General features: G+C 45.2%; 1 protein-coding gene and 1 long non-coding RNA gene across 2 annotated transcripts in view; one reads left to right on the top strand and one right to left on the bottom strand.

The window, feature by feature from the left end:
- The first annotated feature begins 103 nt into the window (after positions 1–103).
- LOC113600214 (uncharacterized) lies at positions 104–13,401 on the top strand. Its single transcript, XR_003421178.2, has 3 exons — positions 104–581; positions 5,787–5,861; positions 10,661–13,401. It is a non-coding gene; the product is annotated as an uncharacterized LOC113600214 (long non-coding RNA).
- A 1,154-nt stretch (positions 13,402–14,555) lies between these two features.
- The window catches only part of FRMPD2 (FERM and PDZ domain containing 2), an 81,908-nt gene continuing 71,211 nt past the window's right edge, over positions 14,556–25,252 (bottom strand). Inside the window, 2 exon segments of the mRNA XM_027062508.2 lie at positions 14,556–15,662; positions 19,931–20,274. Coding sequence (XP_026918309.2) covers positions 15,614–15,662; positions 19,931–20,274 — 393 coding nt within the window. The 3' untranslated portion in view covers positions 14,556–15,613.

The raw sequence follows: 25,252 nt of genomic DNA on the forward strand, positions 1-25,252 counted from the left end.
CCAGCCCGCCTTGCCAGTTGGGTTCTCGCGGGAGCCCGCAGACCCAATCCCAGCCACGCCTGCGAGCCTGCGCACTGGGGCCTCACCCTGCGCCACCGCCCTCTGCTGGCCTGGCTGGAGCCTGCAGTACCTCCCCTGCTGCCCTTTCAAGGCCATACAGCGCTCCCTGCGGACCCAGCTGACGCCTCCCTGCGGGTCGCTGGACCACCACCCCGCTGTACATACCCCTTTCCTAAACTAAGCCCTGACGCCAGCAACTCTCTGAGCCATGCCCACATCTTGAACCACTGACTTTGTTCCCTAGGGATGGCCTCTTGGTTCATCCGTACCTCTGACTGTCCCCCTCTACTGAGTCGCAGAGCGGCCAGAGTAGGAGTGGATTTGCAGTGTCAGAGCAGGACAGACAGAGTATTTAGGAACGTTGGACAGGATAGACTACTGCAGAAGTCACTAACCCGTGCCGGAGTGCGAGGTCAGTTGGCTACAGGTCGGTTGAGAGTTTCTGTTCGGATCGTCGGTGCAGGGGCAATTCAGGATGTAAACATTGCCTCAATCCACGAAGCTGGAATCTTTTTATCTTGGTGAGTACATCTCTCTCCATTTGGTCCTGACCCGAGCCATTCTAGCAGATCCATTTCCCTTGAAGTCATGACAAGACCTGCCTGGCTCAGCCCACGGCCGTCAGTGTTGGTCCAAAGAAGACAGCCATATCCTTAAGCTGAAGGCGGACTCAGCAAAAACGGCCACCCTCTGTCCAGTCATGGAGGGGTCAGCTTCCTGCTCTACGAGTCACTGACAATAGGTAGCTGCCTTCTCTCCATCAGAGTCCTGGTTTTCCCTTAGCAACCAAGGCACCCTCCAGGCAAGCCGTACCAGTGCCAGGGTAAGATTCCTCTTAAAGACGGACCCCCTTGTCTGATGTATCTTTTGTTTTTCATAGTCTCTAATATCAGAACTCTGCCGTGGTCACCATTTCACAAACATGAACAGCATGAATGAATTGAAATGTTATGTATACTGTTATACGTCCCTACATAGAAGGCTATCTTAGGGACACACAGAAGAAAGAATTCCCACCCACAGCGTCAGGAAATCCCCGAATGGAGACTAAATGAACACTTGGTCAGAGTGGATCCTGAGGTCTCTATCCACCAACCTTCTGCTAAACCACACAATAATCTCAGAGGCCACCAACCCAGAAGGCTTTTCTTGGTTGCTTCTGTGGAAAATTGAAAGAACGATGTAGTATGTTACCAAACTTTCTGCCATGCTTTGGAGGCCCTTTCAAACTCTTGTGTCTAACCAGTCACCAGTAGTGCAAAGAGTCTTGCAGGCCTAGATTTCAATCCCTGCTCTGCTACTGAATAGCTGGTGACCTGGAGCAAGTTACTTCCTAATTTCTGCCTCAGTTTCTTTAAAAAAAAAAAAAAAAAACAAAGTCCAGGGGCACCTGGATGGTTCAGTCGGTTAAGCACACTCTTGATTTCAGCTCAGGTCATGATCTCATGGTTCATGAGATTGAGTCCCAGCACAGAGCCTCCTTGGGATTCTCTCTCTCCCTCTCTTTCTGCCCCTCCCCCGCTCATGCTATCTCTCTCAAAATAAATAAACTTAAAAAGAGTCCATAGGGTTGTAAGTGCTTAATGAGACAAAGTACAGAAGCATGCAGCACTGTGGTGCTAAATCCTGTTTCCCTTTCCCAGAGGATGGATTCACAGAGTTTGCTAGGGCTGTGGATCTTCCAGAGTTTCTGTGCTGACTGTTTCTATCTCTCATTGTCTGTTTCTCTCTAAGCAAAGGACCCGCTGCAGCCATGGTCTCTGTCCTGTTGTGGGTAAGGCTGGATACCCTCCACAAATTAGACCAGGAATATTGATGTCGTGGTCATTCCAAAAGCAGGTCTAGGAGACTAGGTTGCTAATATTCCCTTTCCTTTGGGCTCCAGAACTCAACCTTACAGGACTCTTTACCACACAACCCTTGGTGCTTACTGCAGGCCTGGTCCCAATGTGGTCCTCCATCCCAGTCTGCCTCTCGTAGTCCATCCATCCAGGTTCCCTTTCCAGGCTACCTATGGAGTCTCTTGGTTATCCCCTCTCTGCTCTCCCCACTCCCCCCCGCCCCCAGACACCACCTCCTCCTGTCCTGCTGTGCCTGGGGCTCACTACAGATCCCTGGGAAAGCTCAGATGGGGGAATAGCAGTGACCAGCACAAAGAGGTAACGCTGACTGTGTCATCTCACCGTCTGCACCCCCACCCCTGGTCTGGACATCCAGGCTCCCTCTTGGATGCACCTGAAGGCCAGCCAAAGACCTGCTCTCTGCTGAGGTGGGGCCCTTCTGCTTCTTTCAAGTACAAGAATTTACTGACAAAATGGCCCCTCATCCCAAGCCATGGGTCTCCAGACACAATCAGAGAGGACCCATGAGGGGCTTCCAGACTCCAGGAAGCACTGTGCACCTCAGAACCCAAAGGCATGTTTTCACAGTCCGCAAGGTCCACGCTCAAGTCCAGAGTTTTCTAAACTTGGTTTGACCTAGGGAAGAGCACATAACTAAGAATAAGAAACACCGGCAGGAAAGAAAAGAATCTTTTCAGCAACACTACCCTTCCATCGGATCCGTCACGGCCTAGGCCTCTGCTTGGCAGCCTGATTTATTTTTAGATGATGTTCTTCACACCCAGCGCCACCAAGTGTGAGTGGATGGGGATCGTGAGCTTGGAAGAAGCCATGGGGCCTTTCTGTGTGTTTCTTTCTCTCTGCTTAGCTTTGAGACACTTCACATAAAAGGCTCTATAAAAATAAATTGTGGAAAGTGCAATGCCAATAAAAAGCCCAGTGGGAGCCGAAAACTGTTTTATTTAAAGAGCAGAAGGACACACACTTACCTCGTTGTGAATTCCCCGCTGCCCGGTCCCTGAGCCTGGCACATGGTAGATGCCCAATAAATATTAATTGATTGACCATTAGCTGCTGCTCATCTGTTTGCAGAGTGTCAACCAGCCCATCGTTCCGCAGGCACACACCACACGGAGAGGGAAGGGATCCGGAGGCTTTGACAAGGAGAGTCGCTAAGTTGGCAGGCTCGCCTGTCACCAACTCTTGTACATAAATGCCCCGCCTTCTGCTTCCAGCTCTACTTATTAACAGTAAAATCATGATGTGGCAGAAGTGAACTGCAAACACTGACAGATTCTAACAGGGGAGCTGGATGGATGCCTTTCAACCCTCACGTATTACCACTTGGTCTGTGCCAAGCCCTGGGCTCTACAGCAAGAATACAGATGTCATCAGCTGATTGCATCTTATTAGCTAGACAGAATAGGGGGCACACGGAAGACAACGTCTTTGTTTCCTTCCAGTGCCATTCAAGTTCGATATCCAGATGCATCTTTTTCCTGGGCCCTTGTATATCAAATCTTGGGCAGGCCCATAACTATGAACACCCAGAACAGTCCCATTTCAGTGTAAGATTCCCTCTGTCTTCTGATCTGTTAAGCTCTCTGCCCTTGAGGCTGGGACTGCTTTGGGTTGGAAACGGGTATGGGAAATGGACACATCAGTTTCTCCTCCTCACTCAGCTTCACACCCACATCCTACTTTGTAGACCCAGTGCCTGATATCTCTGCAGCTGGAACGCAGCCCTGGCCCCTCTGGGCTCTGCAGGTATTTTGAGTCAGCTGTTTGTGCTGGGAGAGAATCTTGTGGTTTCCCCAACAACTCCCCTGCAAGGTGTCTCCAGGCGCAACTCCATTGCCTGGGTGATGTTGTCTCTGGACAGCTGTTTACAATGCCCTCCCTCTGCTCCCCCACTCCAGAGTACCAATGAGTTTATGTAGTCTGTGCTATGAGTACAGGTGCCAGACAAATGGGTAAGTGGGGGCCAAAATGCCAACTTGGTTTTTGTCCCCCGATGAGGGGCTTGTCAAAGGGAGAAAAGGCCACCTTTGCATAATGTATCAGCCACAGAAGGGGGCTTTTTAGGATTCTCACTGACACACCCTCTGTGTGAGCGGAGGCTCTGACACTCCTCTCTCTCTCTCTCTCTCTCTCTCTCTCTCTCTCTCTCTCTCTGGTTGGGTCATGCCTACTTATTTTACAAGAGCTGTAGGCTGTGCCCCACCTGTAGGGCCACTTGACTATAAGAAAAGCTTCCACGTCCTTACCCTACCAAGGGTATGACAATTTATTCCTGGGCAGTCCTTTTTCTCTTTGCTCCCCCACCAGGCTTATTTTTTCTGCCATCACCTCTCACCTTTACACGGCTCAGGCATGGATTAGACACAAAGACTTTTGTCCGGTACGTGCTGGATAGCTAGCTGGTGCGAGCACACTGTGAGTGTCCATGTTCATCGCTATCTTGAGAATGCAGAGATCCCATCCTCCTTGTATATTCCCATCAAGAAGAATATGCAGAAGAACATGTTGTTCAGCATTCAAGGTCAGGGGCTCTGGGGGTAATCAATCCAGAGCGTCTCCCTTGTAATGAAGAATGTCCAGACAGCAGGCCTTCATCTCCTTGGAATGCTGGCCATGTAGGAAGGAGAGGCTACAGAGAGTTGCTAGGCTAGTTGCTACATTATAAAAGCTTGCTGCATGTAGATCCCAGCAATGGTTGCTTTGTCCAGTCAGCCATTTACGGACTCCTTGTATGTAAGTTGCAGGAGTAAACCGATGTCTTGATATCTGTGTCTGGGTCGTTTCTTGGCCTCACTGGACCATCACCCACACTTGGCTTCAAGTCTGTTGGGATGCAGCTACACACCCGTGTGTCCCCCACCACCACCACCTCCAACTTCAGGAGACACACATCAAGCCTTGTAAATTATTCTCTTAAAGTTCTCTCATACAGGGAAAAGCGCCACCCTCCCTCACAGGTATGGAAGGGAAAATACCATAGCATTCCAACATCTGTTTTCAGGGGAATTGTCCATTACTGGCCTCCTTACCCTCTAAACCCTTATAAGCTATGGGTGGGTGATCACCAGTGCTGCTGGCTTGCCAGGGGAGGTGACTGGAGTAGTTCACCGAATGAAGAAGGGAGACCGCTGCATGGGGCTGTCCCTCTGCTGCTGCTCCCTTTATATGTTAGCACCTCATAGCACTGTTAGCCCTAGGGTCTGTTCTACAGAAACTCTCATAGATAAAACCACACCATGGCATTACCTTGAGCCCTCAGTGATGGCGCCCTTTGCAATGGAATTCATGATGATCCCATCTTAATGAAAACATCCTTCTGGGGTACCTCAGATCCAGAGACATCTCAAATTCAGAATGTATAAAACCAAACTGATCACCAAATATGATATTCCTTGATCATCCCCATCCTAGTTGATGGGCCCACCATTCCTTCTGCTCTGGAATCAGCAGCAGTGGTCTCCAAAGTGATCTGATTACTTTTTGTCTCTCCCTATACCAATCCTTCCTCCACCCCACAAACCAGACTAATCTTTCTGATGAGAGTTCTTATTATAACAAACACTGCCGAAAAGCCAAGCTTAGTTCATAATCTGTCCACACCCCGTCCTCGGCTCCTCTCCTGCCTCTCAGCCCCCTGCTTACTCTGTCTTTATGCTGAATCATTCCCATGCTCTTCAAGGCTTATGCCTCTCCTCTTAGAGGAACATCTTGCTACCCCATTGCAGACCCTCCCCTCAGGTAGCATTAATATTTCCTTCTGGGGAAAAAAAATCCCTTTTCTCTCTACATTACTTTTTTCTATACCATCATTCTAGCACTATTCCCATTGATAGTAACGTGTCTGTGTTTTATCTCCTTCACAAGACACGAGCCTCCAGCGAGTAACTGCCATCCATGGTCATCTCTACCCCCTGCACCTTGCCCAGAGCCTGCTATATGGTAGGTACTCGGTGAATGTGTGTCAAATGGAAAATGGGGCAGAAACATGTAGAGCTGTTCCGATATTCTTCCTGATGATTTCTCTCTAGGATTGCTTGACTCTGAAGCTGAGTCACTTATTCGGCAGCCGAGATTTGTGTAGCTGAAGGATGAAATTGCAATTTATGAAAAAAATATATATACTTGAAGTGTCGCAGCAATAGCATGATGTAGATGTACTGTGGGAGAGTCAGACACAGACTGGCCACAGAAGCTGAGAGCTCTCACTCTTGGTCAATGGATCTATGACTTAATGCAGAACCCGCCCTGCCAGTACGTGGAGCAGCCGCAATATGGTTAAAGCAGAGTTGAGAAAACCATTGTTTTTAATTAAACTTTTTTATTTTAAGGTAATTATAGATTCACATGCAGTTATAAGAAACAATACAGATGATCCCCTGGACCTTTACCAGTTTGCTCTAAGGATAACAACTTTATTATTATACAACTAGTATAGTATCACAACCAGGATATTGACATTGATCTATCTCTCAATCAGATAGATTGAGTGTGTGTGTGTGTGTGTGTGTGTGCTGTTCTATCCAATTTTATCATATGGGTAGGTTCTCCATTTCTAGAACTTCGTCACTTCAAGAGTGTCATACAAATGGAATCATACTGCACACACTTTTGTGACTGGCTTCTTGGCGGAATTCTCCAGAGAACCATCCAAACATGCATAATTCACCCTTTGGGGTATGGATATACCATGGTTTGTTTAACGATTCGCCTGGTTGAAAAGCATCTGGATTATTTTCAGTTTGGGGCTATTATAAATAAAGCTTCTCTGAACATTAATATACAGATCTTTGTACGAAAATGTTTCCACTTCTCTGAGATAAATGCCTAATCTCAAGTTCTGAGTCTCATGGTAACTGCATACTCACTTTTTTATAAGAAACTGCCAAACTATTTTCCAGAGTGACTACACCATTTTACAGTCCCACTGGCAATGCATGAGTGGCCCAGGTTGTCCACGTCTTCACCAGCATTTGGTGGTGTCACTATTTATTTACCATTCTGATACGTATATAGAGATACCTTATTGTGGTTTGATTTTTGCATTTCCCTAATAGCTAATAAGGTTGAACATCTTTTCCTGTGCTTGCTTCTCACCTGTATATAATCCTCAGGGAAATACCTGTTCATACCTTTGCCTATTTTCTAATTGGATTTTGGCTTTTTACTGTTGAGTTTTGAGAGTTCTCTGTATATTCTACATACTAGTCTTTGTTGGATATGTGGTTTGCAAATACTTTCCCCCACCTTTCTTTTTTTTTTTAGAGAGACAGAGAGAGTGCAAAAGAGAATGCACACATGAACAAGAAAGAGGATCAGAGGGAGTGAGAAAGAGAGAGAGAGAGAGAGAGAGAGAGAGAGAGAGAGAGAGAATCTTAAGCAGATTCCATGCTCAGCATGGAGCCCAACACAGGGCTCTGTCCCACAAACCTGGGATCATAACCTAAGCCAAAATCAAGAGTCAAATGCTCAACCAACTGACCCACCCAGATACTCGTGTTTTTTCACCCTTTTAATAGAATCTTTCACAGAGCAAAATACCAATTTACTATTTTTGTTTTATGTGTCATGCTTTTGATGTCAAGTCTAAGAACTCCTTGCCTAGCCCTCAATCCCAAGGCTTTCTTGTTTGTTTTTGTTTGTTTGTTTTCTGAAAGTCCCATAGTTTTACATTTACATTTAAGTCTGTGATCCACTTTGGGTTCATTTTTGTACAAGTTGTGATGTTTAGGTCAGTCCTTTTTTTTTTTTTTTTTTTTTTTTTTTTTTTGGTCTGTGGATGTCCAAATGTTTCAGCAATATTTATTGAAAGGCTACTTTCTCTCCATTAAATTTCTTCTGCACTTTTGTCAAAAATCAGTTGGAAATATATGTATGGGTTTATTTCTGGGTTCTTTATTCTATTCTATGGATCTGTATGTCTATCCCTCTGCCATACTACACTTAATGAAGGTAGCTATCTAGTAAGCCTTGATGTTGGACACAGCTATTCCTCCCATTTCATTCTACATGTTCAAAATTATTTTAGTTATTCTAGGGCCTGTGACTTTTCAGAACGTATTTTTTATTTATATAAATTATATTTAAAATACAAAATGTATAAAATAAAGTTTAGAAGACACTTGTCTATATCTGCGAAATACCTTGAAGGGAACTTGACTGGAATCCCATTACACCTCTAAATTAAACTTTTTCAGGGAGAATTCACATCTTTGCTAAGTGGAGTTGGGAAGCCCGCCTTAGCTCTACAATTTAGTGGTGACCATGTATATGTTTGGGCAACCTCATACACATGGCGTACTGGCACATAACAGAAGCTTAATAAATATTTATGGCAGAGAGGAAGGATGGGAGAGCCAAGCAAAGTCTTGAAGAGTGTGCATCCATGCTTTCCAAATCTGGCCATATATACTATCCTCTGCTGAGCTTGATAAAAGGACAGTTCTCTGGTTTTTACCCCAACCCTGCTGGTTTAGAATCTCCAGGGGTGAGGCCAGTGAAGCTGTATTTTTAACACCCTCTGTAGTTGACTTGACTTAGGTACATCCAGATTTGAGGATGTGCAATGCAGAAGCCAGACAGGGAAGCAGTTTGCGCTCAGTGGTCTGAGTCCCTTAGGACTGCACTGTCCTTTCCAACATTTGCCCTGAAACAAAGCAAGTAGCAGCTGCAGTCAAGTCCACCCAAGGCAAATTAACATGTTCTTCATGAGATATGGCTCAAATGGGTTAACAGCCCTGGGGGGAAGGGGGGGTCCTTTCCCCTAAGGAGGAGGACTAGATTCATTTTGAACCTGGAGGCATCCATTTCTTTTCCAAAAAGGAAATAAGCAACCAGGGTTCAGCAGAGCACAAGCAGTTCCAAAATTGTAAATACTGTTATTTATTCACTTCATTGCATGCTTGATTAATTCCCTAAACTTGAGGTCTGTGAAACCGTGTAATAGTGCACCGAGGAAGCTGGCTCCAGCCCTGAGTGCATTTGAAACAAGACTGTTCAGATGCCCGGAAATTTCTCTTTAATAACAAAACAAGGCAATGGATCTATCAGACTTCTCTCATAAAGAAAACAAGAAATTAGGAATCAAAGCACATGGAGAAGAGTTCGTAAATTAAATTTTAGAGCATAGGCTTTTCTAAACCTTTGTGTTTGTCTGTTGTCTCTTTTTTTTTTTTTCTGGTCCAGTCTTTTTATTTTCAACTTAAAATTCATTATACAAGTAATATAGAAAAGTAAAGGTATTTTTTAACAAAATGTATTCTCTTAATCTATCATCCAACCCCTGGGTGATTTCTACTCCCTCACTATACTAGTCTGTGTGTATGTGCATATGCCTTTCTGTGGATGTCATTAGTACGCCATTTCAAATGCAACTTGATGTTATTATACCAAACACTGCTCTAAGTCGTGACTTTCCGTATTTGGTTTATTGTCCTCTTCGCTACATAATATCCCACTATGCTACCATCCCATAATTGTCTCTCTTTTTTTTTTACCATACTGTCTTTAATATCACCATATTTTATTCTCTGCCATTTTTATTCTATTCAATTTTTTCACCATGCTGACATAACTGTCTTTAACATTACTATATTCTAAGGGATTTTCACCATTTTCAAGTTGTTTTCAGAGAGAGCACTCCAATGAACATCTTGAAATATGTGGGTATTTTTTTTCTTATTCTGAATTATTCCTTTGGGATAAATTCTGAAGACTGGCACTGTGAGGTATTGGGCATAAGCATTTCTATGGCTTTTGGTATTTCTGATTATACCAATTTCACCCAAATTTTGCCAAAATTGGATAGTATTTTTTTTTTAATTTTGCAAATGTGAACACAAACTAATCCATTGAGATTATTTTGATTAGACTATGTATTTGTCAGGGTGCCTGGCTGGCATGGTCGCTTAAGTGTCCAACTTCAGCTCAAGTCATGATCTCATGGTTCAGGGTTCAAGCCTCACATCTGGGCTCTGTGTTGACAGCTCAGAGCCTGGAGCCCGTTTCGGATTCTGTGTCTCCCTCTTTCTCTGCCCCTCCCCTGCTCACACTATGTCTCTCTCTCTCAAAAATAAACGTTAAAAAAAAACTTTTTTAAACAGAATATGTATTTGTCCACCATTTGCATTTTTATTGTGTACACCAGCTACTGAAATCCTTTATTAATCTATTATAAACTATAATGGGATTTCTAAATATTATAGGCATTAATCTTTATTCACAATTATGTAAGTGCTTCCCCATCCATTGCACCTATTTCTACATTAATTTTGTCATCGTTGCTGCACAGAAGTTTTTACGTTCTCAATACTGTCAACTCTGTAGTTCTTCCTTGTTATGCTTTTTTATTGTTGTAGGCCAGAAGAAGTGTGTTATTCCTGTGTAGATCTGGTGAGACTAGCATCTGCTTTCACCAGCTTTTCTCTGTGTTGCTTTTTTTTTTCCTAATCAAACGGTCTGTAATTTTAATAGATGAAGTGAGATTTGAATCAAATCCTCTTTTCCAGTTATGTGTGTGAAGGCGTCTTCCTTCCCCATGTTGAAATGCTGACTGCCACGTATCCCCTCTTGTGTCATGCTAAGCGTGTTCCTTGGCACACACTATGTCCCCCAGCTAATCCCACGTAATATTAGCTTCTTATTATGGCCGTGGCTATATATCATAATATCTGATAATGCCGGATCTACCACTTTGCTCTTTCTTTTTTATTACATGTTCCCATCTTATTTTTCCTTCATAGAATCTTTAGGATCAGGTTGTCGAGTTCAAAAGGAAAATGCTTTTAAAAGAATCTACAACCATATGGAGTTGCACAGGAGGAACACAGAAAGATGTCAAAACACATTACTCCCATGGCCTTTGAGCCGTCTCTCAGCAGATTCCCTTGAGGGAACTGACAGCACTTTGAAGGCCATGGAAACTCCTTCAACCAATGGAGAACTAAAGAGTGGAAACTGGAACACTGCATCTGTCCCTGAAGGTGTGTACCAGGGCAGCAGCGAGACCTCACCCTGAGCTGGCTTATCTTGACATAGGTGGTTGGTTCTCAAATCCTTTCACAAGGGGAAGCCCTTGTGAGCGCACTTGTGCACGCACGCACACACACAGACACCAAGCTTTATTGGACATAAACCCCAGAACCGAAGAGAGGTCATGACCACTATTCAAAATGAGTCTCAGAATTGACAGGCATGATCTTCTTGAAGTTAGTTCTTAACTGGGCCAGACCCTCCATTCCATGTTGCCTTCTCGGGGACCCACAGGCTTCTTTCCTGGTTGTAGGGCTCGTGTGTACATTCTCCGGACCAAGGGCATCTGAGGCCTCTTCCATGTGATCACTGTCAAAAGGATGTGCATGCAGAAACCTTGGGTTCTGCCTTGGGTGACTGTCCAACTTTCTCTGTTCACCTAAAACAATAGGCAGCTTTTACTGGTTGCCCTCACCATTTGGCCCTAGCCTTTTCCAAAGAGAACAGTTTAATTGCCTTCTTGATCCCACCAGACAGCAGGGATTGTTTTAGCCTCCTAAGAGAGAAATACTTTGTGAGAGAACTAGTAGGACTCATGACATCTGAGGCAAAGACGTGTGTTACACAAGTGCATGTGGAACACACATTCTAGAGGAAATGTAAAAATGCACCAAGAGTTCAATCAGATAGATGCAGCGTGAATCTGCCCCTTCTGGCTGTGTGATTTTGGGCAAATTAAATAAACCTTCTAAGTGCCATTTATAAAAGAGGAATAAGAATATCTTTCAAAGTTGATATGAGGGCTAAATGAAATTATTTATTATCTCATTGTCTAAAAGGACCAAAGAAAATAATCTCTTATATGGTTTTAAAAAATGCATGACTCCATCCATAAGGAAAATCCTCTTTATACCCTCCCCACTTCCAGGATGAAAGAGAGAATATATACAACAGAGATCCTTAATCTTTAGGGGATTGTGGACCACTTAGAGAATTTAAAGAATGTTAAGAATTGCTTTTTCAAAAAAAAAAAGAGCTGCTTTTTCCAAAAGAAGCATGCAAGTCAATATTCTAACTGTAGATGCCTTGAAGCTCATCTGTGGGCTGCTCCAAGGAGCCCAGGCTGAGAGCTCACTTAAGCACTTCCCTGCAGGCCTGCCTTCTATCAGCAGGGTGGGATAAGTGACTGTGGCAGGCCTAGGCCTAATGACATTCCAAGCCACTGTCATAGCAGAGGGCTATTCAGTCTACCCAGATCCTGAGACCCTTGCCATGGACCAATACTTCTACCTGCCCCTCAAGTTAGAGGGCAAGTCTGACAAAGTTGCCCAGTTCCTTTGTCTACACAGAAAAAAAAAAAAAAAAAAAAAAACAGTATTGAATGGGTTCCTAAGGTTGCACCATCTCACTGGAGAGATAGTCTCCTTTGTGATTTATGATTAAAATGCACTAACACTGCTTGAGTCCTTACTCACCAGGCAGTGTGCTAAACCCTTGACACGCATTGTCCTCTCTTACAGAATGAGGTGGCTTTTGCTATCTCCATTTGGTAGTCAGCTGAGTCTTAGATGGTTTAAAAGTTGTTTGCTGCAGGTCACCCCCCTAGTAAGTGATGGAGGCAGGCTTGGAGCCTGAGCCCCTCCAACCAAAAAGCCCTATTGTCTCTTCTCTGCTACCTGCTCCAGTCTCCAGAGGAACAGCAGATTTTCTGGGACATTTCATAAGTACTGACACTTGGGGTCCTTACTTGTTTCCCTGTAGGTCCCAAAAGCATTGCTTACCCCATCTTCTCTTAGCTCCCCAGCCCTGAGGAGCCCACTCTGGAAATATTTCCCTCCACATATAAGCCACACCCTGCCTGCTCCACACTTGTATGAATCCATCATTGCATCATCCCCAAGGCCGTCAGTGTCCAACTTTCCCATGGATGGCAGGCATGGTCTTCAAAGCCCCCACATGATCTCCTCTATGAACTTGTTGCTTCCTATTTCAGATAAGAACCAGTCCTTTTGTCATATTTGAATTTCAAATAGCCACCCACCTTATTAGCTTGCCTGCCATTGTCCTCTAAGAAATCCAGGTCAGTCATTTGTGGTGAAAATGTAGCTATGACACAATGGGCTAAAAGTGAACAAGACTGTCTCAGGTACACCCAAATCTTCATGAGCTGATGCCTCAGTAAGTTTCAAGGTGCCTTGAAAATGTGTTTATATGAAAGTTTCTTGAGTATTTAGCATTTTTAAAATAATGGAACAATTCTCTGTCTCCCTCTCTCTGCCCCTCCTCTCTTTCTTTCTTTCTCTCTCTCTCTCTCTCTCACACACACACACACACACTCAAAAATGAATAAATGTTTAAAAAATTTTTTTTTAATTTTTTAATGTTTATTTATTTTTGTGAGACAGAGAGAGATAGAGCACGAGCAGGGGAGGAGAAAAGAGGGAGACACAGAATCTGACACAGGCTCCAGGCTCTGAGCTGTCAGCACAGAGCCCAATGCAGGGCTCAAACTCACAACTCACTTCAGATCATGACCTGAGCTGAAGTGGGATGCTTAACCAACTGAGCCACCCAGGCACCCCTAAGAAAATTCTTTTAAAGAAAAAGGGGCACCTGGGTGGCTCAGTCGGTTGAGCATCCCACTTTGGCTCAGGTCATGATCTCCTGGTTCATGAGTTCAAGCCCCACGTTAGGCTTTTTGCGGATAGCACAGAGTCTGCTTCTGATTCTCTGTCTGTCTGTCTGTCTCTCTCTCTGCCCCCCCCCACTATCTCTCTCTCTTCCTCTCTCTCTGTTTCTCAAAAATGAACAAACATTTAAAAAAAATTTTAAATAAGTAAATAAATAAATAAATAAATAAAGAATAAAATACTGGAACAACATATGTCATAGGCACTTTAACAGAACGTTGGGTGGGTTTACCAACCTGTCAAGAGTTTAACCCGCTCTGCTCCTAGTCAGAGGATTTTTGTCACATTTACTCTTCCCTCGTCTTCATCGGTACAATCTGCCTCCAGCTCTCTGACCCAGTCCCAACTTCTGGTGGCATCCTGAGTCAACAGAATGACTTTCTCAATCAAAAAAGAGCTCACTGTGAGCCACAGAGGCTGTTGAGAAGGACTGCACTACAGGGCACCGAGACACTTCTCTGAAATCTATGTAGCCCAAGGGTAGGCAAGAGCACACAAAAGAGGAATGAGCACTTCACAAGCAGCCCAGGGCACTGGGCCACATATAGATGGCAGCAGAGGAAGGCCCCGAACATGTGGTCCATGGAATAAAAGAGCTGGGATGATTTATGACTGTCACTTACCCACTGTGTGACCTTGGGAAAGTCCCAAATGAGAATGACAGTGACCCTATCTTATAGGGTGTTGTCATGGAACATGGGCCGTGGCGAATGCCATGACAAGGTGTGACCCCCCCTGAAGGGATGCAAGGGGAACAAGGTGATGCCCATAGACCATCACCCAGCCAAAGTGGACTGAACCCTGAGCCCAGCCTCAGTCCACCCAGAGTGACACCCACCTGAGGGTGCCATCTTCCGGGTCCACAGCCTCCTCCAGGTCTTCCCATTCACTGTCACTCTCACAAGCCTCTTCTGCAGGCAAAGACTCTGAGAGGGCACTCCAAGAACAGAACTGTGGCAAGGGAATGGTCCCTGAATCTTCCTCCAAACATTCTTCACAGAGTAGCTGGCCTTCCCATGCAGAGTTGATGGTAAGATAGGCTTCATTTTCCACAGTGGGAGAAGTGGCTTCAGGTAGATGGCACATGTCCCCTTCCTCATCATCCCTGTCCAATTCAGGACTAGAAAACAGAAACCCATGTGTCTTCCAGCATTGATAAGAAACTCCTCTCCCCATCTTGCCCTGCTTTCAGGATGATCATCACAGCACATCGTAGGAGAGCCAGCCAGGGTCCAAACAGCTCCTGCCAGAGACTGTTCTGAACATTGGATAAGATATGGATGGCCCCTGTGCCTGAGGATCCCCTGATTTAATGGGAAGAGTGAGTGGTGAACAAATGTTACAATCCAGGGAGAAAGTGCTATAGGAGCGGCAGCACAGAGCATTATGGGAGCAAGGGGAGCTCCTTACGGAGCCCAGGAGACCATGGGGGACTTGCCAGAGGACATGGCATCAAAAGCAGAGCTATGCCTCTGTTCTGGGCCATGACTTCGGTTCTCGGGAAAGCTTATTAACTTCTCTGGGACCTCAGTTTTCCCATCTGAAAAGTGAGAAGGTCGAGAAATTTATAGGATTTCTGGGATGCTTAGAATACATAATTCTGGTACATCCATCCATGGCTCCTGGTGCAGGGTAAGTCCTCAGTAAATAGGAGGGGCTGTTATCGCTATGACTATGAATGCCGTTTCAACAGAGGGGTTAGAGGGAAAGGGCCAAAGCGGGAGGCTGGGAACAACTCAAGCAGGTGACCTTCAAAGCACTCTGTGCAAATATCGAGTCCTTTTCTGAGCGCTGAGAAAGTGCCTATTTGGAAAGGCAGCCAGCTGGAGTGACATTTACTCCCGGTGTGACACAGGAGGCAGATGAACGGTGAGTGGGGCGCATTGTCTGGCAGTGAAGACGCAGACACAACATGAAGAATAAGCCTTCCAGGGGCTGCCCAAAGGTCACCACACACGCCTTTTGATTAGAAAAAGCAGTCCATACAGACGACAGAGCATTTTGTACAGTGCTTCAAACATGCAGAGAATGTGCTCAGAAAATATCTGTCGAAAGCCTGGTTAGAGAGGGTGAGTAGGAAAATCTAAAAAAAAATGCACAGGTTTAGCTTTTCACCAAACACGCAAATCCTCATTTATCAGCCTCTGTCACCACACCCAAAGCAATGGGTTGGCTTTATTATGTGCCCGCTGTCCTCCCTTCCCTTTCTCGAAACGCCTCTTTCTTGTAAACTCAGCTCTGGTGCCCCTCAATAGCTACAGGCCCCCAAACCCCCAGAGACCCTGTCCTCCTCCCTGGGAGAAGTGGCATGTCTGTCCCAACCTGAGTTTCACTGTCAAAAAGACGTTATTTCTGCTCAGGAGACCTACAGGTATATGTCAATGTGTGTTTCATGTAAATATATGCACATTCACATGCACAAAAAGGAGACTGTATGCTACCAGGAATAAAAGGAGAACACTCACTTTAAGAAAGTAATATTTAAAATCACTAAGCACTTTGAGAAAAATCAGTTTAAAACCTTAAAGCACTTGACCAAATTGTGTAGAAAATGCATTTTCTTATAAACATGGAAGGGGACAATGTGGAAGTTTCATCAGAAAATGGGAAATCCAGCCTGCTGCCGAGGTCAGCCCACACCGCACCCCACCCTGTCCCGAGCAGGAACCTGCCTACCCTCCTCCCTCCAGGCAGAGGACAAGCAGGTGGCAACATGTGCCCACGGGCCACTGCAGTGCCTGATAGTTCACCCCTTACCACCCGCCACCATCTTCCTCCAATCTTTCTAGTAAGCTCCTTGCAAGAGGTGAGGGGGTCAGAGTGTGTGGAGAGGGCGTGGTAGCCCCTAGGCCAAGTGGAAGCCTTGAATCTGCCATCCCCATTCATTCCTCTGAGTCCAGCATTTAAAGATAACCATTTGGCAGACAGCAAGGCCCTTCACCTGAGGCTCAACCAAAGAAAAGGTGATCTGTCCCCCTATCAGGGGAGCAAATAACATTGCGCCTTCCAAAGTGATGTTCCAGGGTGATGTGACTTGATGTGATTTTTGCCTTATGCCCTAACTTTAGAAATAAACCTTGCATAAGATGCAACTCTAGCCAAGTGTCAAGCCATCCTGCCAGCAGGCACACAGTTCTAACCTTCCTCCATGGAAATATACTGTACTGCTTTATTAACATGCTTTCTAAAGATCTACTACGATATGGCAGTCTCCAGATATACAACTGTAAAAGAAAAGAGAAAGGAAGGAAGGAAAAGTAAAACCTCATCTTCTCTATGACTACTCTGGGCTTGCTGGGGTGCCGGCAGCCACCTGGCTTTAAGAGTAGCCACCTGGTAGACGGTAAATTCTGGCAGTTTGCTGGGAATTTCAGTTGACAGGACCTGTTCTTTAGCTGGAAATAATTCAAGAAAGAGAAAGAAACTGACTTGTGTTAAGTTCCCGCTGCGAGCCAGGAGCCAGGCGCTGTGATAACACTCTGCCTGTGTTACTTCTTTTGACCCGCGAGGTGCCCTGTGGGGCTGTTGTGGTCTTTGTTTACATTTGAGAAACCTCAAGCTCCGAGAAGTCAACACTCCAGGCACACACAGTATGTGGTAGAGCTGAAGCCAAGGCTAGACAGTCAAGGAGTCCATGCTCTTTTTGTTCTAAACTCCAGAAAGAGCAGTTGCCTGGGACAGCCACCTCAGAACTGAGGTACAGACACTTCTAAAAGGCATCTGCGAAGAGCCACAACCCCACCAGGACCTGGGGGAATGTGTTCAGAGACTGCTGGGCATGTGTCGTGCTTTTCTTCCCATAGGAGACAGTCACTATATATGCATCTAGAGCAAGCTAGTGTCCCATTAGAGGAGAAGCTAACGTGGTTTGAGTCCTTCCTTCAGAGACAGAGAAAGGTCCCTGAATAGGGGGAAGAAAACATGGTAAAAGTGAAGTAAGGAAATGTGAGAAGACAGAGCATCGTCATTACCAGGACCATCACAGGAAAGGTCAAGTGCAAAGGGGAGGTGTTGACCATGGAGGGAACCAGGACAGAGAAACAGTAAGACCGTCCTACTTGTGGCTCCCTGGACCACATCGGCCTGGACAACAAGCATGGGGCAGCAACCACAACCAACTGAATATCAAAAGCGCTCCCAGAATGTTCTGGAAAAGCCCTCAGGATTCTTGTGTAACTCTAGGAGAGAAAAACCCCCTCCAAAGATGGAATATTTTGGACATCGGGTACACCCTTTCAAGTAGGAACACTAAGTCAAATTTAATTTGATTCAGAAAAATAATATAATGTGATATTTCTTGCAAAAATAATGACAAAAAAGATAGGAGGACACAAGCATCTATGTATAAGTAGAACACGGAAAAAGGCAGATTTCACTTTAACACAAGGAAGCACTTTCTGATCAACAACCACATGGTGATAAAACGGGCCACTTTAAGAGGTAGCAAGTTCTGGGGTGCCTGGGTGGCTCAGGTGGTTGAGTGTCTGACCAGCTTAGGTCATGGGTTCGAGCCCCGAATCGGGCTCTGTGCTGACAGCTCAGAGCCTGGAGCCTGCTTCGGATTCTTTGTCTCCCTCTCTCTCTACCCCTCCCCCACTCATGCTCTGTCTCTGTCCCTAAAAAATGAATAAACCTTAAAAAAAAAAAAGAGGTAGCAAGTTCTGCATCCCTGGAGGTATTCAAGCAAAGCAGGCCCCCTACTGCGGGGATATTACACAACAGATTTCACGACAGGATATGAGGTTGGATTAGATCATTTTTTATCGAACAACCCCCAGATTCTGTGACTCCATGAATGAAACAGTGACCAAACTAACAATTAGTAAAAACAAACAAGCCAATTATTAATAGCTGATAACTATATCAGATTACAAGCACATGGCAAGTTAGACTCCAGTATTGTACCTAAACCCACAGTCACTTTATAATCCAATGCTCGTCATTTCCATCCATCACCCTGAACTCTCTGGCAGCAAAACTTTTAAAAATCCAAAAGAGGAGCTTCATGCCTATAAGGAAGTACAGTTCCTTCTATATTTCCTATAAGATAACACTAATAGTTGTCCTTGGATAAACCTCTGTAGATTATTTCCTTTATCATGTGATCAAGTGTATCTATTACTGCCTAGAATGCAATTGTAAGAAGCTATAAATACACTTGTATGTATGCATTTTCAGACAATGAAAATGAATTCTACCGGTGAATCGTGCTTGCCTACTCTGTTCTACTTGGCACACTAGTTTTTGTTTGGCGGGTGCAGTATACTTATAAAAATTGTGTCTGGATGCTTTTAGGGAACACATGCCTGGCACCTGTTAGTCACAGATCTCGCCCTGCCTAACTGCATTCATTACACCTGCTGCCTCAGACGTCATGTCACCTATCAGTCCCTACAGATCTGCCCTAGTTAGTCTTCCAGGATGAGCAACAAAAAAGAGCCATTTCATAGCAGTGGGTTTATACAGCATCAAACACAACCCATTGTTCCTCATTATTTGCCTGCTTTGTGCCTGTGTATCTAGCTAGCACGTGCCTCGCAGTAGTATCTCACCCTTCCTTAGTATTTGTACCTTCTCTCTGCTCCTAACGGGTTCCCCTGCACCTTGACTCTACATGATAAATACCGTCAAATTGAATCAAAGAGAATGTTTTTCAGCAGAACAGTATGGAAAACTGGAAATACTTGTGGGGGATGGGCACAAAATGAAGCCTGAGTTAAAATGGCTATTAATGGGGCACCTGGGTGGCCCAGTTGGTTAAGCATCGACTCTTGACTCTCACGGTTCGTGGGTTCGAGCCCCTCATCGGGCTCTACGCTGAAGGTGCAGAGCCTACTTGGGAGTCTCTCCCTCCCTCTCTCTCTGCCCCTCCTGCCCCCACCTCTCAAAATAAATAAACAAACTTTTTAAAAGGGGCTATGAAAATGAACGTTTCAGTCTGGTGTTTGAAGACATAGATTTTTTTTAAGCTGGTATTGACTGTAAAGTGTAACATTAGCAATAAAAAATGGTGATGCATACCAGGGACCTTCTTTCTTAACCACAATGCTTTAAAAATCCATGCAGAATGCAGCACAAAGGTTTGTGTGCTGGGAAAAAACAGAGGCCTGCCATCCTCAGGCTCCAAGGGTACTAGGGGACCATGGGGTGAGGGTAGCTTTCCCAAAAGCTCACAAACTGTGGTTGCAGCCACTCCAAACCTTATGCTTCTTTTTTTCCCCACCTCCCCTCCAAAGGCCTAGCAGAGTCCTGGGCCCAGTAAGCATCTGAACACAGTTATTAACTGATTGCAATTTCTAGCAATGAAATGCATACCATTTACAAAGTGTCTGCGAACGTAGTGATTCTTACCTTTCAAGTCCCCTGATATCACAAACCGAATAGCAGTTTTGCCTCATATCCCTTTCCAAAGAGGTGGCCAATGTGGATGCATCCATTTCTTGCTGAAGTCTGCATAAATGAGGGGGGGAATCCTGAGGACGCATCGAGGAAGTGGCCCAGGGTCTCTCTATGTCCTGGTCCCATTGTGCCTTGCCAGTGGCCTTTTGGAAAGACTCGGGCCCGGGACCCAAGCTTTCCCCTGTGTCTGGGGAGGCACTGTCCCTCCGGCTGTCCTCTTGATCCAGACTCGGGCTCTGCTCAGAGTCAGTGCAAGTTGCCCTGGTGAATTCTTTGTCTGCTGAGAGCACGGGTGTCTATTAAAAGAAATGCTAAGGGTTATTGGATCAATGGTACACACTAAGCAAAGTCTAAAAAGTGCTTCTTTTAAAAATAACCTTTTTTTGTGTGTGTGATTGTAGGGCAAAGCAGTTAAAAGATGGACTCTGGGGTCAGTCTCCCGCTGTCAGGACCCCAGCTCCCACTGGGCCCGAGATGACCCAAGTAACCATCTCTAAACCCCTTAGGTTCAGGCATTGGAAGCTCTTGATAAATGTAAACATTATTTTTAATAATTTAAAAACTTCAAAAAAACATGGAAGCAGAAGTAACACTGACTCTTTCTCTCACTTTCCAATAAGAAATGAGTTTTGTAAACTCTTGTCTTTATCTGTCCTCATCCATGATGGCTCCTTTTCACAGCCTCATCTCCCTTCCCATCCTGATTCCCTTCCCTAGGTGTCCCCCTCACTTCTCCAAACATTACTTGATTGCTCTCAACTGTTTACATCCCTGTTGGGCCTTTTAGGTTCTGATTTTGATGACACACTGTGCACGTTAACACCATTCAACTTTCTATTGGAGAAAAAAATCTAGACGTCGATGGAAACTATGCATTGTTTACAGCACAACTTTCTGGGTTATCTGACTGTACTGTATTTTCCACTTTGAGCTATTTCATAACTCTGTATAAACAAATTTGTTTTCCTCTGAAATCTCTTTCGAACCAGTTTTAACATCTACCTGGTTCCTTCACTGAATGGGTTAGATAAAATCTTTAACATATATTCATTTCTACATCTATGTGAGAGTCATGATTTTACCTTTTCCTGAAAATTATCTTTTAGCACTTCTGTCCCATGACCTACACTCCTGATGTGACAGAGAACACAGACTTTAGAGCCAGACAGGGCTGAGCTCCCATCCCTGCCCTCACCTGTAACACACATACTATTACTCTGCCCCCGACACTGGATATCTCCTCGCCTTGCCGATTGCCCACTCCTCCAAACGAGAGGGGGCTATGTTTCCAAAGCTACACTTTTATTTAATTATAAACCACGAATTCTTATTAGTCTACTGATATACAATGTAAATTATAAGGGATATACCAAAAATTAAAATGTGAAGTGGATGAGATAAGAAATAAATAGTAAGAGCATTTATATTTTCTCTTGTAATGAGACCTCCAAAATCTCATTTTCAACCATTCCTCTCCCGCCAACTCATCATCCCCAGTACTCACTCTATAGCGACGCTTCACCCTCTTCAAGGCTTCCAGTCCATGGTACGTTACCACCACCACTTCCCTACTAACTCCACCCTCTTCCTCTGCTAAGATTCCATGGTTCTATCCCATAAACACTCCCTTAAAAATAAAGAAAACCCCGAGTTCCCATTCTGTGTTATGTGCCTCCATTTTGCCTCGATTCAGTGTCATATGCAGCTGCCATATTGTAATTCCAATTCCTAGTGACATTCTATGTGGGCTTTATGCCTGCTTCTGAGCCACTGACTAATGCCAAGCGTATGGGCACAGATGTCAAGTAGGCACTCAAGACTTTTAGATAATCGTTCTCCACTTCCTTTGTGAAGTCAGTTTCCTGTTCTCTCCTATTCTCTCTCCCTCTACTCTATTTCTCATCTCTCTCCTCAACCATCCCCCTGACCTTGCCTCTTACTTGACAGTGAAAATGGGCACATTCAGATAAGAATCCTTCACCTCCCCACAGCAATCAGTCGACCAGCCTGCATCCCTGTCCCAACCTCCTCCAAGCACCAAGCCATTCATTTCTCTGTTCTTCAAATGCGTGCCTGTACTCACTATTTCTGTCAGTGTCTCCCCACTTCTCCTTGCACCCACTCCACCCAGGCCTCTGCCTACATCATTCAACTAAAGGAGCTCTGATCAGGGTCTCCAGTGACCTATGTCTTCTAAAGCCAAAGGACAATTCTCTGTCTTCACCTCACTCTGTCTCCTGGCAACATAACTGGTTTCTCTGTCTTTGAGAGCATCCTTTACTCACTTACTCTACTTGAGTTTCCTTTGAACTCTGCCCTTGCTGGTTTTCCCACCACTCCCAGGCCCCTACTCTTCTGCTGTCTCATTTCTTTTTTTTTTTTTTTTTAAGTTTATTTAGTTTGAGAGAAAGTGCGGGTGGGGAAAGGGCAGAGAGAGAAGGAGACAGAGAATTCCAAGCAGTGTCCACATCATCAGTGTGGAGCCCAGTGCAGGGCTCAAACTCACAAACTGTGACATCATGACCTGAGCTGAAACCAAGAGTTGGACGTTTAACCGACTGATCCACCCAGGCGCCCCTGCTGTCTCATTTCTTTGAATTGGACCTTTCAGTGTTTGGGCAGATCCCATGGCTTACTTCTCTGCACTCTTTCCCAAGGTGATCTCACCCACGTCATGGCTTCAAATAACATTACTTGCTGACAATTCCCAAATCTACCTTTTCCAGCCCTGACCTCATGCCAGGTCTCCATAAACAAATGCCTAATTGACATCTCCCCCTGACTGTTCTATGGCATTTCAGTTCTAGATGCTACTAAGAACTACCACTTCTCTGCCACGTACTTTAAGCTGCATTCTGTAAATACATTCCGTCTCGGCAAGTAGTATCGTCATTCAACCAGTTGTCCAAGGCAAACTTTGCTCTCTTTCCATCTGACCACATCTAAGCCAAAAGTAATCCTTTGGGCTCTACCCCCCAGATGTATCCTACATCTGACTACTTATTATCAACTATTTGCCTGCAACCTGATTCCAAGCTGCATGCAGTATCTTACTTGAATGAGGGCTTCTGTGCTCCAGTCCATCTCCAGCTCAGTGGTCTTTCTAAAGTATAGACCAGACGAGGGTATGCTCCTGCCTAGCCCTTCACCCTCAATCCACTTCCAGCCCCGTGGCCTCCCATCGCAGCCAAGATGCAATCCGCACATGGCCAAGACCTATAAGTCCCTACACGATGTGGCCCCTGACTCCCGCTATAGCTTCTCCCCTTCCACATTCCCCTCCATTAACTGCAGTCCAGGCACACCTGTTACTTTTTGTCCCTCAAACATCCAGGTTCATTCCCTCACACCTGCTATCACTTCTGCTTGGATTGACTTTACTCTAGATTTTGTATGACTGCCTCCTTTCCATGATTACTTTATTCTAGTTATGAACTAAATGCTCCCTTCATTGGTCTTCTATCTGACCTCTGAAGCCACATGAATGAATGAAAATTCCTCTTCCACTTGGCCTTCCAGTCTGAAGAGAAAGAAAGCATGCCTACCACACCTCACTCCAAGCCCTCACAGGGGACTTTTCTGGGTCCTCCTAGGTGGATCTATTCTCCAGAACAGAAGGACCATTTTTTCCTGGCATTTCCCAGATACCTCAGCAAAAACACAAGACACAAACCCTGTGGCCTGATCTTTGTGCATGTGAAGCTTGACCTTCGCACCCTGGTCAGTTGCTCAACACAACTGCTATACCTACCTTCTTTTCCAAGCTGGCAGCTTTCTGATTTCCTTTCCTTGGCAATTTTATACACCAAAGTCTATATCAAATGACCTCTTGGAGTCCAAGAATCAAAAGGATCTGGGTCACAAAATCCCCTGTGATATCTCTAGTGACTGTCACCCCAGTGATAAGGGACCGATTTTATCCACATCTTATAAATGATGACTCATGAGACCTAGAGAAGTCAGGCAATTGTCCCAAGGTCCATGCAGCCAGTGAGTGGCAGAACAGGTGCAGGTGATTGCAGGGTACCCACACAGATCCCTCCCCAGGACGAATCCCTCATCTTCCAGCTGCTGGGAATGCTGGGTACTGACAGCTCACAGCTAGCCTTTCCGCAGGAATCATGCTCAACTCAAGGGAGCTGTCTCAGCCAAAGTCAGGTCCCCTCTGGGGCAGCCCCACTCCAGCGCTGGTTGATACAAAATGCAAAGGCACAGGTTCTCTTGCCCTAATTCAAGACGGCTCAGAGGGGCCATCCCAGCTCCAAAGCTCCCTGTGGCATGAACACAGGCCCCCGTTGCAGCTGCACACAGTAACTTCCCTGACTGTCCAACCCTGCCTCCCTCACCCTCACAGGGGTGTCCCCAAGAGCTGGCTCCATAAACCTCCTGCACTCAAATCTCTGCTGCAGAGTCTGTGTCCCGGGGACCGCACAAGTGGCATTGCGATCAATTTTATCTGTCAACTTGGCTAGGCCACAGAACCAAGGCACGTGGTCAAACAGGAGTCTGGATGTTCCTGGGAAGGCATTTTTTAGATGAGATTTGCATTTAAGTCAGCAGATTTTGAGTAAAGCAGATTACCCTCCACGATGTGGGTCAGCCTCATTCAATCAGTTGAGGGCCTTAGGAAAAAACAACTGACATCCCCAAGAAAGAAGGAATTCTGCCTCCAGTTTGCCTTGGGATGCACACTGCAACATCAACTCCTCCCTAGGTTACCAGCCTATTCTTCAGAATTTAGACTGCAGCCCCCACAACCACGTGAGCCCATGCCCTAACTGCCCCCCACCTCCAACTACCCATATACCCACACACATACACACCCCGTAGATTCTATTTCTCTGGAGAACCTAATATAGGTATCAAAGCAAAAATTCTGAGTTTTCCTGATTTCAATGCCTCTTCTTTGCACTAGACCATACATGTCTAATTCATGCTTTAGGAGGGTGGACATACATCCTGTTCTCCATTTCATTCCTCACAATGGAAATTCTTACCTTCCCTCATTCTGGTTTTGTATGGATTCCCCTTGATCCTGGTTTCCCCTCTCTGAGGCTTGGGCTGCCAGAGGCCCTGGCTCCAGAAGATTCACAGACAAGATCTAAACATGTTACTTCTCTACAGGAAGACCCAAACATTGGAGAGGCAGAGTAGGGAGGGCAAGGAGAAGAGAGAGATAGAATCTCATGAACTTCTCACAGACTGACGTTTGGAGGCCAGCTATTTTCCTGCCCCAGTGGAAGAAAATGGCATTGAACCCTACCTAAAACAAAG

Source organism: Acinonyx jubatus, chromosome D2, assembly GCF_027475565.1.
Source record: "Acinonyx jubatus isolate Ajub_Pintada_27869175 chromosome D2, VMU_Ajub_asm_v1.0, whole genome shotgun sequence".
NCBI lineage: Eukaryota > Metazoa > Chordata > Mammalia > Carnivora > Felidae > Acinonyx > Acinonyx jubatus.